The sequence below is a fragment of the Diadema setosum genome, chromosome 12 (genome assembly GCF_964275005.1).
Source record: "Diadema setosum chromosome 12, eeDiaSeto1, whole genome shotgun sequence".
Classification (NCBI taxonomy): Eukaryota; Metazoa; Echinodermata; class Echinoidea; order Diadematoida; family Diadematidae; genus Diadema; species Diadema setosum.
Genome location: NC_092696.1, coordinates 24,150,598 through 24,164,655, shown reverse-complemented (window position 1 = coordinate 24,164,655; position 14,058 = coordinate 24,150,598). Strand labels below are relative to the sequence as shown.

Here is a 14,058-nt window from a genome sequence, read left to right as displayed (position 1 = left end):
CGCAAAACTATTAAGTGAATGCAAGGGTATCTGCACACATTATTAATGTGTGCAGATACCCTTGCATTCACAGAGCTTACAAGCTTGAGTTTGAAACAAAGTCTGTTTCTGAAAAAAAAAACACAACAGTTTCCTCATTATACTATTAGCTGCTATGGCGTGGAAACCGTGCGAGTGAGTTAATAAACAATAACATTGTGATAAAGGAATGATTTATGCATGTTATACTTAAAGTCAAATAATCTAATAATATGACATATATATATATATATATATATATATATATATACATATAAAGATGAAGGAGGGACAAGAAAATGATTACAAAGTAAAGCAACGTTCACAAGGAGAAAGTATTATTAGTAATCAATTTCATAAACGTTTATCTGATAAATTAAAAATTTTGACTCGTTTTTTGAGTCATAACATTCTACACGAATAGAAAAAATATATACAAATTTGCAAATAAAACACATAATTAACGGATTTTCGCCCATATGACCTTGAGGCATTCTGCTTAATTTTGATTAACTGTTTTTTCTTTCTTATTTAAAGCTACTACACTTATCTCTTATTAAATCTTTATCATCAAATATCATACTCCATTGGAGTAATGGTGACTTCTATAGAGGTATTAACCCATTAATCAAAGTAGCATAAGTTTGGAATGAATAGATTTTGAGGAAACATTTTGGCAGGGGTATTTGCATACTTATCGACTATCTTCTGTGTGAAAATGTGATTCATCTGTTACGCTATGCATGAGTGAGCACACATTAAAGACAAAATGGTCACTACTGCGACTGATTGATAAATTCCAATCATTGGTTTGGAATTGGAATTGGAATTACCAGTGGTAAAAGATTGATACGTTGAAAGAATGATGGTCAAAATAAACAACATAATGACTGATCTCACACACTGTCTAGCCTGAGCAGATCAGTTCGTTTTAATATAGGTTTTCCCCGTCAATTTCATACTTGTTGTCATTCAAATTCATGAATGTGCATTAAAATTGACACAGCGCACGCACGCAAAAATATTCGGGCATTTAAATTCAGAATCCGAGAGATCAATTTCATTCATGGGAGTTCATTTTCGTTTTCGTCGAATCAAATTTACGCTTGGGCGTTTAATTTCCAAATGCGAGCATCGCATATCCTACTCGTGCATTCAAAGTCACGCAATAGTCATGTGATAGTCCCGATGAGCTTGTTTGGAGCGTTCAATTTCGTTTTCAGGTGATCAAGTTCGTACTTCGTGAAATCAATTTAACGAGGAAAATGGAGTAGACTTTTTTAAGAAAGGGGAAAGGGCATACACAAGCCATGAAGGCGTGCATACAGTGTAAATATGATTGTTTAAATGCTCTACATTGTTCTGTGTTCGTGTGTTCTTCGTTTTTCATTTCATTTTGAATTGTAAGGTCCAATAAGCATGGCATGCATCCAAACAAAACAAAGACAATCGAATCATATTCTTTGATGATACTGCATGCTGACAACTCCCCAACACTAACCACACAAAGGCAATGCATCAATTTGAAGACAAACTGACACACACTGATCTCACATAGTCCCGCAAAGTAAACCAATAAGATAGCTATAAACAAACAAAACGTATGCAATGTTCATGTTATCAGTTTCGATGTAGTCAGAATTTTTTCCGAACGTGTCAATCAACCTTCCCTATTATGCTCGTCTGTAGGCCTATACAGTGCCTAATGTGCCTGTATATTCCTTCTCGTGAAGCCCGAGTTCAAATCTTAGAATGAACAGGTGGACCCATACTGCAAAATAAATAATCTTCATCATATATCCCAGTGTATTCAAAGCTAAATGAAAAAGACACACATACACGACCCCAAACTAACTAAATTCAGGACTTCTTTTAAATTGAATGCAGTTGTTTGGTATGGAACAGGGTTGCCTATTTACGAATTTGAATGACCAACGAGATTCCGTCGCCAGCTTAAAGTGAATTTGAATGCTAATTGCTGAAATGCGTGCTCCTCTCTTAAATCTGAATGCTCCAATAATGAATTTGAATGCTCCGATAGTGAAAAGGAATGACCGGATTTTGAATTTGACTGCAGATTCAGTGCTGCGAGCGTGGAATGCGTGAAATTGAATGGATCGGAAAAGAAACTTGAATGACAACAGTATGACATTGACCGGGTACATAGTTCCTTCGTCCTGCTATGGGTTCCATTATTATCTTATAATGCCAGAGTAATCAGATAAGTTTTTACGAGTACAGTTTTTGTGTATTCATGTTATATTCTTGATAAATATTGGATTCACATTGCTGTTTGGTATATCAAATGATTTTTCACGGGGTTGAACAATTGTGAAATTAAACTCATATCACGGTGTTTTACTTTAAGATGCCGGATAAGTTTTGGCATTTCGTGAAGTTAAATAAGTTTAAATGTTATAAGGTTAACAAACCTTATATTATGTAATATATGATCTCAAATGGGGATATGTAAGTGAGAGATTGCTTGGGGTGAGATTTGTGTATTTGTTAATCTAGAAATTGGTTTATTTGGTGTCATTTTTGTTTTTATTGTCGATTTAGGCAAATAAAAAGCGATGTGTTTGGGGGATGTGTTTTGTTATATCCCCTCTTTATTTTTGTATTTAAGTGTGCCCTAGTGAATAGTGTTGAAACAGGTGACTTTCTGATTATTATCTAATGTGGATGATGTATAGTGATGATGCAGGAAAGGATAATGATGCATACATTTATGAGTTGAATAATTGTATAAAAGTAATATGCTGATAGTTTTATTTCTACTACTAAACACTAATTAATTAAGTATATTTTTACGTCGATGAAGGACAATTTGTCAATCAGTTGCAATTAAAAACAACTGGATGGAAGAATTTCATCAGTTTGGAAAACGATCACTTTTTAAAAGTCACAAAAGTCTTGACGGAGGGGTCGGTGAAACATTTTGCTTCTGGTGACTGTTTATTTGCTGTTGTTTTATTAACCACATTTTTGACCCTCTTATGCATTATCAACAGTTAATACGTTTTGGCTTTTCTTGCTCCATTGTTAGTGTTTTCTATCAACCACTTCACAACGACTCCTTCTTCATGTTCACACAAAATTACACGCTGTTACTTATTGGTAGCAACATCTAATGTCAATTTGGAAGTTATATGTGGATTAGACATTGCCATCTTCCCCTAAATTTAATCTCACCTAACCGTAACAGAAAAATTAAAAGTGTCAGGGTAGTTGAGAGGGGGTCAGAGGATAGATTTTTCTTTCTTTTTTCCATACCTCCAACTCGAAATGTCGCTATTCTCCTAATAGGTCTATGATACGTTATAACAATGCTTGTCACAGATGTGTTGGATGTTCACTTACCTTAAACTAGGTTTCATTGTGAATGGCTAAATTTCTATGTAAGAAAGCAGGTATTGGAAGACTTGAGGATTTTTGCTGGACTTTTGACCCTTTTATAAGTTTATGCATTGAGTAATTTGCAAGATATGGAAAAAATGTATTTTCAGTATCAAATATAGTAAAATGTTACCACTTTAACCTGGCCTTTGACCCTTGACCTTTGACCATATGACCCTAAAATTCCCAAGAGAATCACTGTCGGGCAGAACATGTGTAAATATGTTCTAAGTTTCATGACGATACCTGGAGCCACTTTTGAGATATGGGGGAAGAAGCGAAATTTAGCATTTTACTTGACCATTGACCTTGTGACCTTTGATCTTCTGGCAATTTTTTTTTTCCCCAGAGAGTCTCTATTGGGTAATTCATGTTTACACTAAGTTTCAAGAAAAACCCTGCAGGCATTGCATATATAGATATATGAGGGAAACAGTGAAATTTTGAGGAGTTGATTGACCTCGTCCTGACCTTTAACTCCATCACCCCAATTCCCTAGGTAGCCACTGCTTGTCAGTACATGCATATGTACTGAGTTCCATGGAGATACCTTGAACCATTTCCGAGATATGGAGAAAAAACTGACATTTTAACATTTTCGCTTGACCTTTGACCTTTGAGGTAATGGCGCGAAACTCTCTCTGGAGAATTTATTATGGGTAGTACATTGTATACACTAAGTTTCAAGAAAAAACCTGAAGGCATTGCATAGATATGGGGGAAATAGTAAAATTTTGATCATTTGACCTTTAGCATGTGCACCAAAAAGTTGATAGACATATACATGCCAAGCTTCATGAGGATACCTCACACGGATTTTTGGATACGCTTTTCAAAAAATTGATTAAGACGGAAGGACGGACGGACGGACACAAGGAAGGACAACCCGAAAACATAATGCCTCCGGCGACACTTCGTGGCGGAGGCATAAAAATTACTCCTGTGACTTTTAAAAGTGACAACTTTGTCCTTAAATGTGTGCTCATTCATCATGACGTAAAATATCATTCTGATCGTTCTCACCTTCACACAGAAGTCAGTAAATAAGGGTAAAATATACCCCTACCATATTATTGAGCTCAAAACCTTTTCGTTGAAAATTTACCCCTTTTTATTAGGGAATACTTTTTTCTGTGTGTATCTCTTGTGAGTTTCTATACGTCTTCACCATGCATATCAAATTCTCCATTGTGATCTATCGTACATCCCAGTGATATTCTTTCATGCTTACCTATGAAACGGGATCACTTAAGTGGGTTTGACTAAGTGGAGAATGTAATATTTTTATGGATGGAGCTATCCGCTTTGAGACATGACCAAAGAAATCACGATACACTGTAGTCTATTTTTTTCAGACAAATTTCAGCAGTAATTGTCCAGTCCCAATTGAGAACTCAATTGAACTCACTGTCACAATCTAACGTAATATTCTGAAGACAGTGTATAACTCCCCACTTATAGATCAACTAAGTGGTTGCAGTTCCATGCCTATATAGATCAATGCACGCAGAAAACACCCCTACTCTCATTACTCAAAGATGATGGAATGATGGAATGCGAAAATAAAATTTTCGGAGGTTTCTGCTCAGTATAGGAAAAAGAATCGTAGCAGGGGGAGAAGACAATGCTGAAATCTTTGAGTAAATTGTTTGTTCTATACGAAGGGTCAGATCTCAAATGCTCTAAATGCAAAAACACTTACATCTGATGTTTATCAGTGCAGATCTGTGCATCTGGTCTGACACAATCATTTCATTCCACCTTTCGAAAGCATTTTAACATTGTCTATTCTTTTTTTTTCTTCGTCTGAAAAAAAAAATGACAAAACTATCAACTGGCATTATCATTGTATGCAAATGACCTTGACCATAAAGGGCCATTGTTGTTGTATGTCACGGATACTTGGATTGGATACATCGTGGCATACGAGATTTATCAGTTTGAATAGTGACGTCAGTGATTTGGCTTGCTTTTTTTTAGGGAGTAAGGAATTCATTCATTACTGTATACTGTACGTCAAAGTTTGGACTTGTATCACAATCGCTCGATATCAAATCGCGTGTTTCTTTTGCACTGAAATCTTAGCTATACATTACGTTATCTTCTCTCACAATGTATAATATTCATTGAAACACTTATATTAAACGAAGTCGGGTGTTAATTCGTATCAACTCGAAACTTCTGTCAAGCGAAATCATCGAATATCTTCTCCACATCTGCTATAGATTTCGGTCGGTAGTATCCGAAAAGCATAAAATCTAGACTGTAATAATCACAGACTCTATGAAATAGTTCTTCTGTTAATTGGTGATAAAACGATACAATCAGTTTTTTGTCATTTGAGACTCGATGCCGATCTTCGTATTCCTTTTGGTATGTCCCGAATTTCTCAATACCCAGTTCATGCTGAAGGAAAGCCATGTCATCTTGGGAGGTTTCTAGTTTGACTATGATGTCATAATCATGTTCACAAGGTCGGCTACGTATATACTGAGGAGTCCAGTGTGGGTCGGTTCCCCGGGTCCAGTTATTTTTTGTGACAAACCCTGCAAATTCTGGAAACGTTACATGTCTTGGACCGACTTTCCCAGACCGAGCTTTAAGTATCTTTGCTGGGATGTCCTTGCGAAATTTGTCAGTATGTTCGATGAATTTATCACGGTACCCTGATAAGAAGCGTATCAGCGGGTGTCGGACGGTTACAATTTTTGTGTAATGCCGCAGTCGAAAAGTTAGTTCGTGAACTTGGTTCTTCGAGAAAAATGAAAGAGGTGCCTTTGGTTTGTACTGTTTGCGTGCCAGCTGAGGCGGAAGGTTGGTGATTCTTCCCTGTTTTTCCGCCAAGGACATCAGGAATCTCCTCCAATTTGAAGAACCACACTGTATGGAATGAATTATTGGATATAAAATATATTACTTACTATGCACAAATACAAATACAGTAACTGCATGGATAAAGGTGTTGTGAGAGGGCAATGAAGTACTAGATTCATCGTGAAGATATGTGCTGAATCACTGAATTTCTAATAAAAGGAAACAGGCAGTCGCATTATAGACAGTAAAAGTGATATTATGGATGGCATCTCAACAAGAGTAGCGGAGCTTGACGCCCACCGGAGCTCTTCAGGGCCTCACAAAAATCTCATTCTTATCATACTGAATAGACATTGATAGAGGGGCGATGACTGCAAAGAGTGCCCTTGGTAGCCTTGCCCTACAATTGCCTATCGAGGGCACAGTCATAAACAACTCACATTGTAGGTACATCATTAACGACTTGGTTATTCTACTCATAGGCGGTGATATCGAAGGGGGAGGGGGACGTCTCTCCCCTTGATTTTTTCCAGTAATGATACTATCAATACACAGTCTTTTGTACAGCGCATTTCCTATCAAACTGATCAATGCTATTAACATAATAACATTTTCTCAATGACGAGGTCTTTGAAAATTGACAATAAGGGTGATGACCGGAGTTCCTTTGACCGGGTATTCCATGCTGATGGTTCACAAAATGAGAAACTACTCTCATCAGCCTGAGTTTTTGCACTTAGTATCTGGAGCACCGTGGTATCCATTGGAGAGCGCAGTTTGTTAGTCGAACGATGGGGAAAGTGTGATAGATATCTAAGAGCAGACATGTTTGTCTTATTTTTTTTTTCAGTTTGGTAGTTTTAGTTTGTTTGTTTGTTTTTGGTAGATTTTGTTTCTGAAAACACATTTACCTACAAAAGGTAGAACCTCAGTTTACCTAATCACCTTCCAGCTATGAAATTATAGGAAAGATTTAAGTCCAAATGACAAGAGTTGTTACATTTTCTGTCACTTTTTAAATGTCCGATTAATGATATCAGAGGCAATTACACTTTTAAATGTCCTTAACATTATAGCAACTTACAGACATCAGCCCTGTTTTAAAGCCGAAATTTATAGAGAATCTAGAAATATGACAAGTTTGATATCTACGGAAAGCTAAGAAGCTAGTTAACAAAACTGGATATCTTTTAGACGATGTAACTTTACCCCCAAACTGTTTTTGAGATTGAAAAAACACCCAATTTCCATGACCACGTAGCTCCGTTCGCTACAAGAAACATCGGATTTGAGCGACGTCACCTAATGTGTATGAGCTGATTTGCCGTACGGCTATATGAGACACGCTCTGGCAAAACCCGAAACTTCTCGGCAAATGTGATTTCGCGCTACAGCCCGAAAAAGGTCAAAAAATGACCTACCTCAGGGACCAAATTGACATTTTGGTATCACGTTGTAGGGGAAATTTTCTAGTTTCTGATTGATATCAACAACATTTCGAAATACAACCTACAAAATGTGGAATTTTGGAGAGAAAAGTTGGATGTCAATCTCACATGTTGGCCAAAATCTTACGTCTAAAGACCAAATCGCCTTCGCTTACGGCGAAAATGACTGTTCTTTTGGCGATCGTGTCTTCGATATTCTGCGTTGAACCCTGACACATTTATTTTGGTACCTACAGAAAGCTCTACCTCTGCTTATTCCAAATATGGTCATGGCATGATGTCATGCTACTCACTTTCATTCATAAATTCGTCTGAAACATGCGTAAGTTTATGCAAATCGTCTCCCAGACACGTGATCGAAATACGTGTTCACGATTGGTCAACTGCGCCGAGGACCTCCTTGTTTACAAGCAACCTACGTGTTATACTATGGGGATCGCTGCAGCAGCGGTGCATGCTTGCATGCAACACGTGTATCGTGACTGCTGCTCAGCACGGAAATGTTGCAGTTTCCCGCTTTTTTAGGCTGGTTTTCTTTTTTTGGCAAGTTGAGGTAAAAATTGGAATTTAAATCAACACACAAGAGAAAAAGAAGGTCACATTTATCTAACAAACCTTCATAATGCCATTTCGAAGAAGAATCAAGCTGAAATCACGGCATCAAGGAATACTTCTTCACTGCCGATTCTGCTGGTACTGTTGAGCGTACACCTGATCACGGCAATCGCGAATCTTGAGCTGATTACGGTAGGTTTTGTGCTTTTCAAACGTCGTATTTCCGTAAATTTATGGGTGTAAAAATGATTTCCAATTAATTACAGCTCTTTGTCTTAGTTATCACCCTTCATGAGTATGTAAGATTACCTCAGCTATACGCAATTCCCCCACAATGATCGATTTGTTGTGTCAATAATAACAGCAAATTGTGGCTGTACGAAGGAACAGCTGATCACGGTAATCGTGAATCTTGAGCTGACGATAGGTTTTGTGCTTTTAAAACTTTGTTTTTCCGTAAATTTATGGGTGTAAAATATGATTCCAATGAACACAAACAAACAAACAATTTCACGACGTGAATATATAGTTTTGGCGGACGATTTATTCTAGATTGACAACAAATTACACACCAATTTCCTGAAAAGTGCACAAAGTTTGCCTATAGATACGTAAATCCCACTGGGTTGCATACACACATGGTGACGTCACAGATTTGGCACTTTTCGTAGCCGCATCGAATTTTTTCTAGTGCTCAAATTTGGTAAAAATAAAGATTCTTATATTTAAAGCAGAAACAACTTTATTGCATGATTTATGTAAGAAATTAATCAAAATAACATTAAATGATGGAAAACAGTCAATTTATATGATATTACTTCCTATAAATTTCTTCTTTAACAGACCTTACCCCGACGATGTAATAACAACGTCCGGAGAACAAAATTCCTCGCCTCGTGCAGTGAAAACCGCAAAAGAGAGCGAGGGGTATCGTTTTAAGAGATACACAATGAAAACCTTCTCCAGGTAGGTTCCAAACAACCTACATGTTCAAGCGCGAATTAGGGTGCGGTATCAATCCATGCACGTTATCGTCGAGCGGTGTGTCATTCTGTTCGGACCATGGAGCTACTAAACTAGTTGCTCCATGTTTACACTATTGCGCATGTGTGTTGAATGTATCAGAAGAATGTTACTGCGAGAACGTTTAAACAGAGAAGGGTTGTCGAGGTAATGTCGGGGTAATTACCCTAGCTGACTAGGGTAAAATTTGGCAAAAGTTACCGCGGTAACCTGGTAAAGTCCGAGCAACATATTGCCGTTTTAAGAGGCAGGGTTAAAAAATGCCCGGGCACTTATAGCGGCAACTGTAATTTGTGAGGCTCTGTAAAAACGTGACTTTAAGTACTAGTAAATATGACATGGGAATCGTCATGTAGTCTGTTGGTTGGTCGGTCTGTTGCAAATTTTGCTGATCAATCTTTTTCAATTTCTGAACGATTGAGTTTAAATTTGCCATACATGTTGGCAGTATGTACAAGGTGTTACAAAAAACATTTCCCACTTTTGATCCTTGATAGTTCGAAAACTGTACATCAGATAACACTGTCACTGATATGAGTAATAGCTGAATAGTGTACAATTTAGTTGGAGGTGATTTGAATATGAGAGCATGAATCAGTTTCGTTAAACTCATGATTAATTTTAAAGTTAAGATCTAGAATTTGGTCAAATTTGAACCCTCTGTACAAATTGAAATTTACACAAGAACCAATGATGTGTATGTGAGTGTGTACTTACAATGACGATGAACAATAAACATGAATACCACGAATACCACCTTTTCATAGCTCTACTGACTAGGCTTCTAGAGTCTTGCTGCAAGGCACATGAATGCTTCATTAATAATTCATGATGGATTGCCCTGCTATGGGCACTGCTAGTCTGAATTCATGGTAAAGGGTAAAATGCATGCACATGAATGAAAAAATAAATAAATAAAGCCCCATCAGTCACATATAAACACGGATCCTCAAAGATCTACACGATGATCTGGGAAGTTCCGGGTTAGCTTCGACCTCGATGGAGCGTCGACGAGCGTTGATAGGGCTGTACACACGGTATCAACACGGCAGCTACACGGATAAGGCCGGAAGAGCGCGACGTCTGCACGGACATACACGGCATCTACACGGATCAACACGGCAGCTACACGGCAGCCACACGGACCATCCCGGATTGCTCGGCCAACACAGTAGTTCCCGGATGACGCCGGATGTCTTTGACATCCAAATGTTGCCGTGTTGGCCTCCCGGATGTCCACAGATGCCCAAGGAGTCAACACGGATCTCTCCTCGGATCACCCCTGATCAAATTCGGGGTGATCCGGCATATCTATGTGACTGCGGCATGTCTATGTGATCCGGGGGGATCCGGGGAGAGATCCGCGTTGACGCTTTGGGCGTCCTTGGACATCCGGGAGGCCAACACGGCAACATTTGGAGGTCAAAAACATCCGGCATCATCCGGGGACTGCCGTGTTGGTAGAGCAACCCGAAATGGTCCGTGTGGCTGCCGTGTAGCTGCCGTATTGATTCATGTAGATGCCGTGTTTGTCCGTGTAGACGCCGCTCTCTTCCCGTCTTATCCGTGTAACTGTCGTGTTAGTACCGTGTTTACAGTCATATTTATCAACGCTCGTCGACACTGCATCGAGGTCGAAACTATCCCGGAACTCCCCGGATCATCGTGTAGATCCTTGAGGATCCGTGTTTATATGTGACTGGGGCCTACAGCATATGTTTTCATGCGTTTGCATCTACTACAGTCAAGATGAATGAAGACTAGCTGTGACAGTGTAATTTCTTACGAATATGTAGGCCTAATAGAGCAATCCAATCTTGGCCATTGTAAAGGACCATTGTCAGGGTGTTAACCACACACCACATACACACCAACTGACCCCTGTGCAAAATTAAAATTTTGTACAGAGGTTTGAAAACAGCGAAATCTGAAATCTAACTTCAAAATAAATCTTGAATTTAATGAAACTGATTTATGGTATCATTTGAAATACATGAAACTCTAACAACATTGTACACTATTCAGCTATTGCTCATATCAATGTCAGTGTTATATATATATAGTTTTTGATGTAATAGGGATCAAAAGTGGGAAATGTTTTTGTAACACCTAGTACATGTGCAAGACACATTTTCGTCAGTGTCGGGCAATGCGTTGCCATGGTATTAGCATTGTTTATACAACCGTATCATTTTTTTTAGAAGAGGCTTATTTTAGAGCATTTGATTTGAAATTTGGCACATGTAACCTTCTTTACATTTGCAAAACATCCTTTGTTACTTTTTTTTTATTTATAAATTTTCCAACAAAGGTGTGTGCCAGAGATCGGTGAATATCAATTGTAAAATTAGCAAAAGCGACTTAGTGTAGGAGGGGGATAACCCTTATACCTACTCCCACCTACCACCACCACCCCGCTCGTCATTGAGCTCCCTCGCTTGCGTGTGTAAATCCCCATAGCAAGCCATAAATGCAGAATGAGCATTAGAATTTGACATACGGCATTCAAGCTGATATAGCACATTGCTAAAGGGTAGGCCTGTACATATTCATAACTAGTGCATTCAATTCAAGACTTTGTTTACATGTATAGGGCTACATAGAACTATATAATTATGTAAAAAGATCATTTCATTTCAAATAAAACAATTAATCAAGGAGTTACCATGGAGGAAGAAGGGACAAAAACAACTGTTTCACTCAGTTTACTGTATTTAATTAACCTGCTTGGTTTGATTTCATTAGCTATGGCAGTATGTACTTTTGGGTTGACTCGAGGAATTCCTTTTTCGGGCGAGGTTGCTCCTAAGAGATGAGTAAATGACTAACCATATCGTATCTACTAACTGCGCACTACTATTTGTCCCTGTATATTGTGCTGTCATCTGCTGCACTTCTAATATAATTTCCTCGTCTCCTTTGTCTTTCATTAATCTATTCTACTGCCATATCACCCTTACCTTAAAGATAACAGCTGAAATGAATCTGAATTTGTCGTTGAAAAGCATGGTGTCCAGATTCCCTCGGTGTTCGGTGACGTCTCGCACATCGGAAGGGCTAGAGTAGTCGAGTTTGCGTGAACCAACAGCAGAGCACGCCTCATGTAGGCGAGTCCTCCGTGATGACATAATCCTTCGCATTCCCTCGATGAACTAGTCGACATGCACATGCATAGGATATAAAATTTGTGATCTCCGGGTTAACATCAGATTTGCTTCAATTTGAGAGAGATTTTTAGTAGGGAGAAACAATTGTTAATCAATATCATTGTCTTAATCATAAGAATCATCACTCACGGTTCACTGCTTTCTTCATCGCTCTCTTTTTTATTGCCATAATCAACTTGATTATTTATTCCAGCTCTAATCTAATTAGAATGATGCCTGACATGAAAAAAAGTCGGGCAGCAAGAAGATGCTTATACCACCTATTTTATAACCATAAGGCATGGCCAATATACAATGGTTTCAGTCTCAAATTTAAAAGCGTGGGAGGACTGGTGACTGAACGCTTCCAAAGCGAATCGTGCCGTCCTAGACCGAGTAGGAAGCGTGCCACGCAGAGGACTGGGGCGTCGGTCCTCTGCGTGGCACGCTTCCTACTCGTTACGCTAAAAGGAGGCACGCTCTGCACCACGCCGCGGCGTGGTGCGGAGCGTGCCACAGTTTAGCGTAACGAAAGCTAAGGTGTTGTCCTACGAGACCGACACCCACGAGTCATACGGCCACGAGACCGACATTGAAAATAGGTCAGTGAGTCCGAGTTCAACGCTAGGCAGATAGAGTTCGACACTGCGAAAAAAAAAAAAAACACGCTAACGAGACCGACACTACGCAAAAAAAAAAGAACTCATGAGATCAACACTACGCAAAAGGATGTTCATGAAACCGACACTAGGCAAAGAAGGACCACGAGACCGATACTAGGCATAGAAGACCCACGAGAGCTACAGGATAAACAGCGCCATCTATATGTCAAATACAAGTATGTATCTGTACATGGTGTTGCATTAATGACATAAAAGGGGAACATAACATACTGCCGGGTGTCTTCCTCACTTTGTCGAGCGCGAGGTTGTTAAAAACCGCGTACAGGCACGGTAGGGTACTTTGCGTATATAGGTCGCTCAATTGTACATTTTGCTGCAACATAGTGCATTGTATTATCAAAATCGCTAAAGAAATTATCTTCTAACCTATTACAGCTGTTCAGCAGTCCCTGACACGGTTTTAAATCATAATAGTTGGGGGCCTAAGGGCTCAAAATGGGTTGTTTGGTTCAGATTCTTCCAAAAGCACCAAATTTGGCTCATAGGTCCCTTGTACCATACTCTTTCGATTTTTGATGGGCGCCAAGACTAAAAACCCTTGAGGCCGCCATATTTGTAAAATCCAATATGGCCGCCATCCGGGTTAAAGGTCAACTGCAGTTACAAATTGAAAAGGTTGATTAAAGTTATGAATCCCATGTGGAAAATTTTACGGGGTTAGAAAATGTGATTCTAAATATAATTTTTGCAATTCAAGGTCACTATCACCTCTCAAGGTCACTTTCAAGGTCAAATAAGGGTCAAATCAGGCATTTTGGGCATTTTTCGAAATGGCGTCTGTGAGCATTTAACTGCAATTCACTGGTATCTCTGTTTTGTCCCATTTGTCATCTCTTCCATACTCCTTCAATGGTCAATTAGGGCCAAGAACGGTTCCACCCCCTACATATTACCAATAATGATTATGGCAAATAAATGAAAAAATTATATTTAATATATATATATATATATATATATTACCCTGCTACTAGT

At 38.8% G+C, this 14,058-nt stretch overlaps 1 protein-coding gene across 1 annotated transcript; it reads right to left on the bottom strand.

Moving 5' to 3' along the window:
- Positions 1-5,601: 5,601 nt before the first annotated feature.
- On the bottom strand, positions 5,602-12,385 carry LOC140235813 (carbohydrate sulfotransferase 14-like). Its single transcript, XM_072315814.1, has 2 exons — positions 12,218-12,385; positions 5,602-6,297 (listed from the first exon to the last, which is right to left on the bottom strand). Exons 1-2 carry the CDS (start codon positions 12,383-12,385, stop codon positions 5,602-5,604), a joined length of 864 nt encoding a protein of 287 aa, XP_072171915.1.
- Between the last annotated feature and the right edge of the window lie 1,673 nt (positions 12,386-14,058).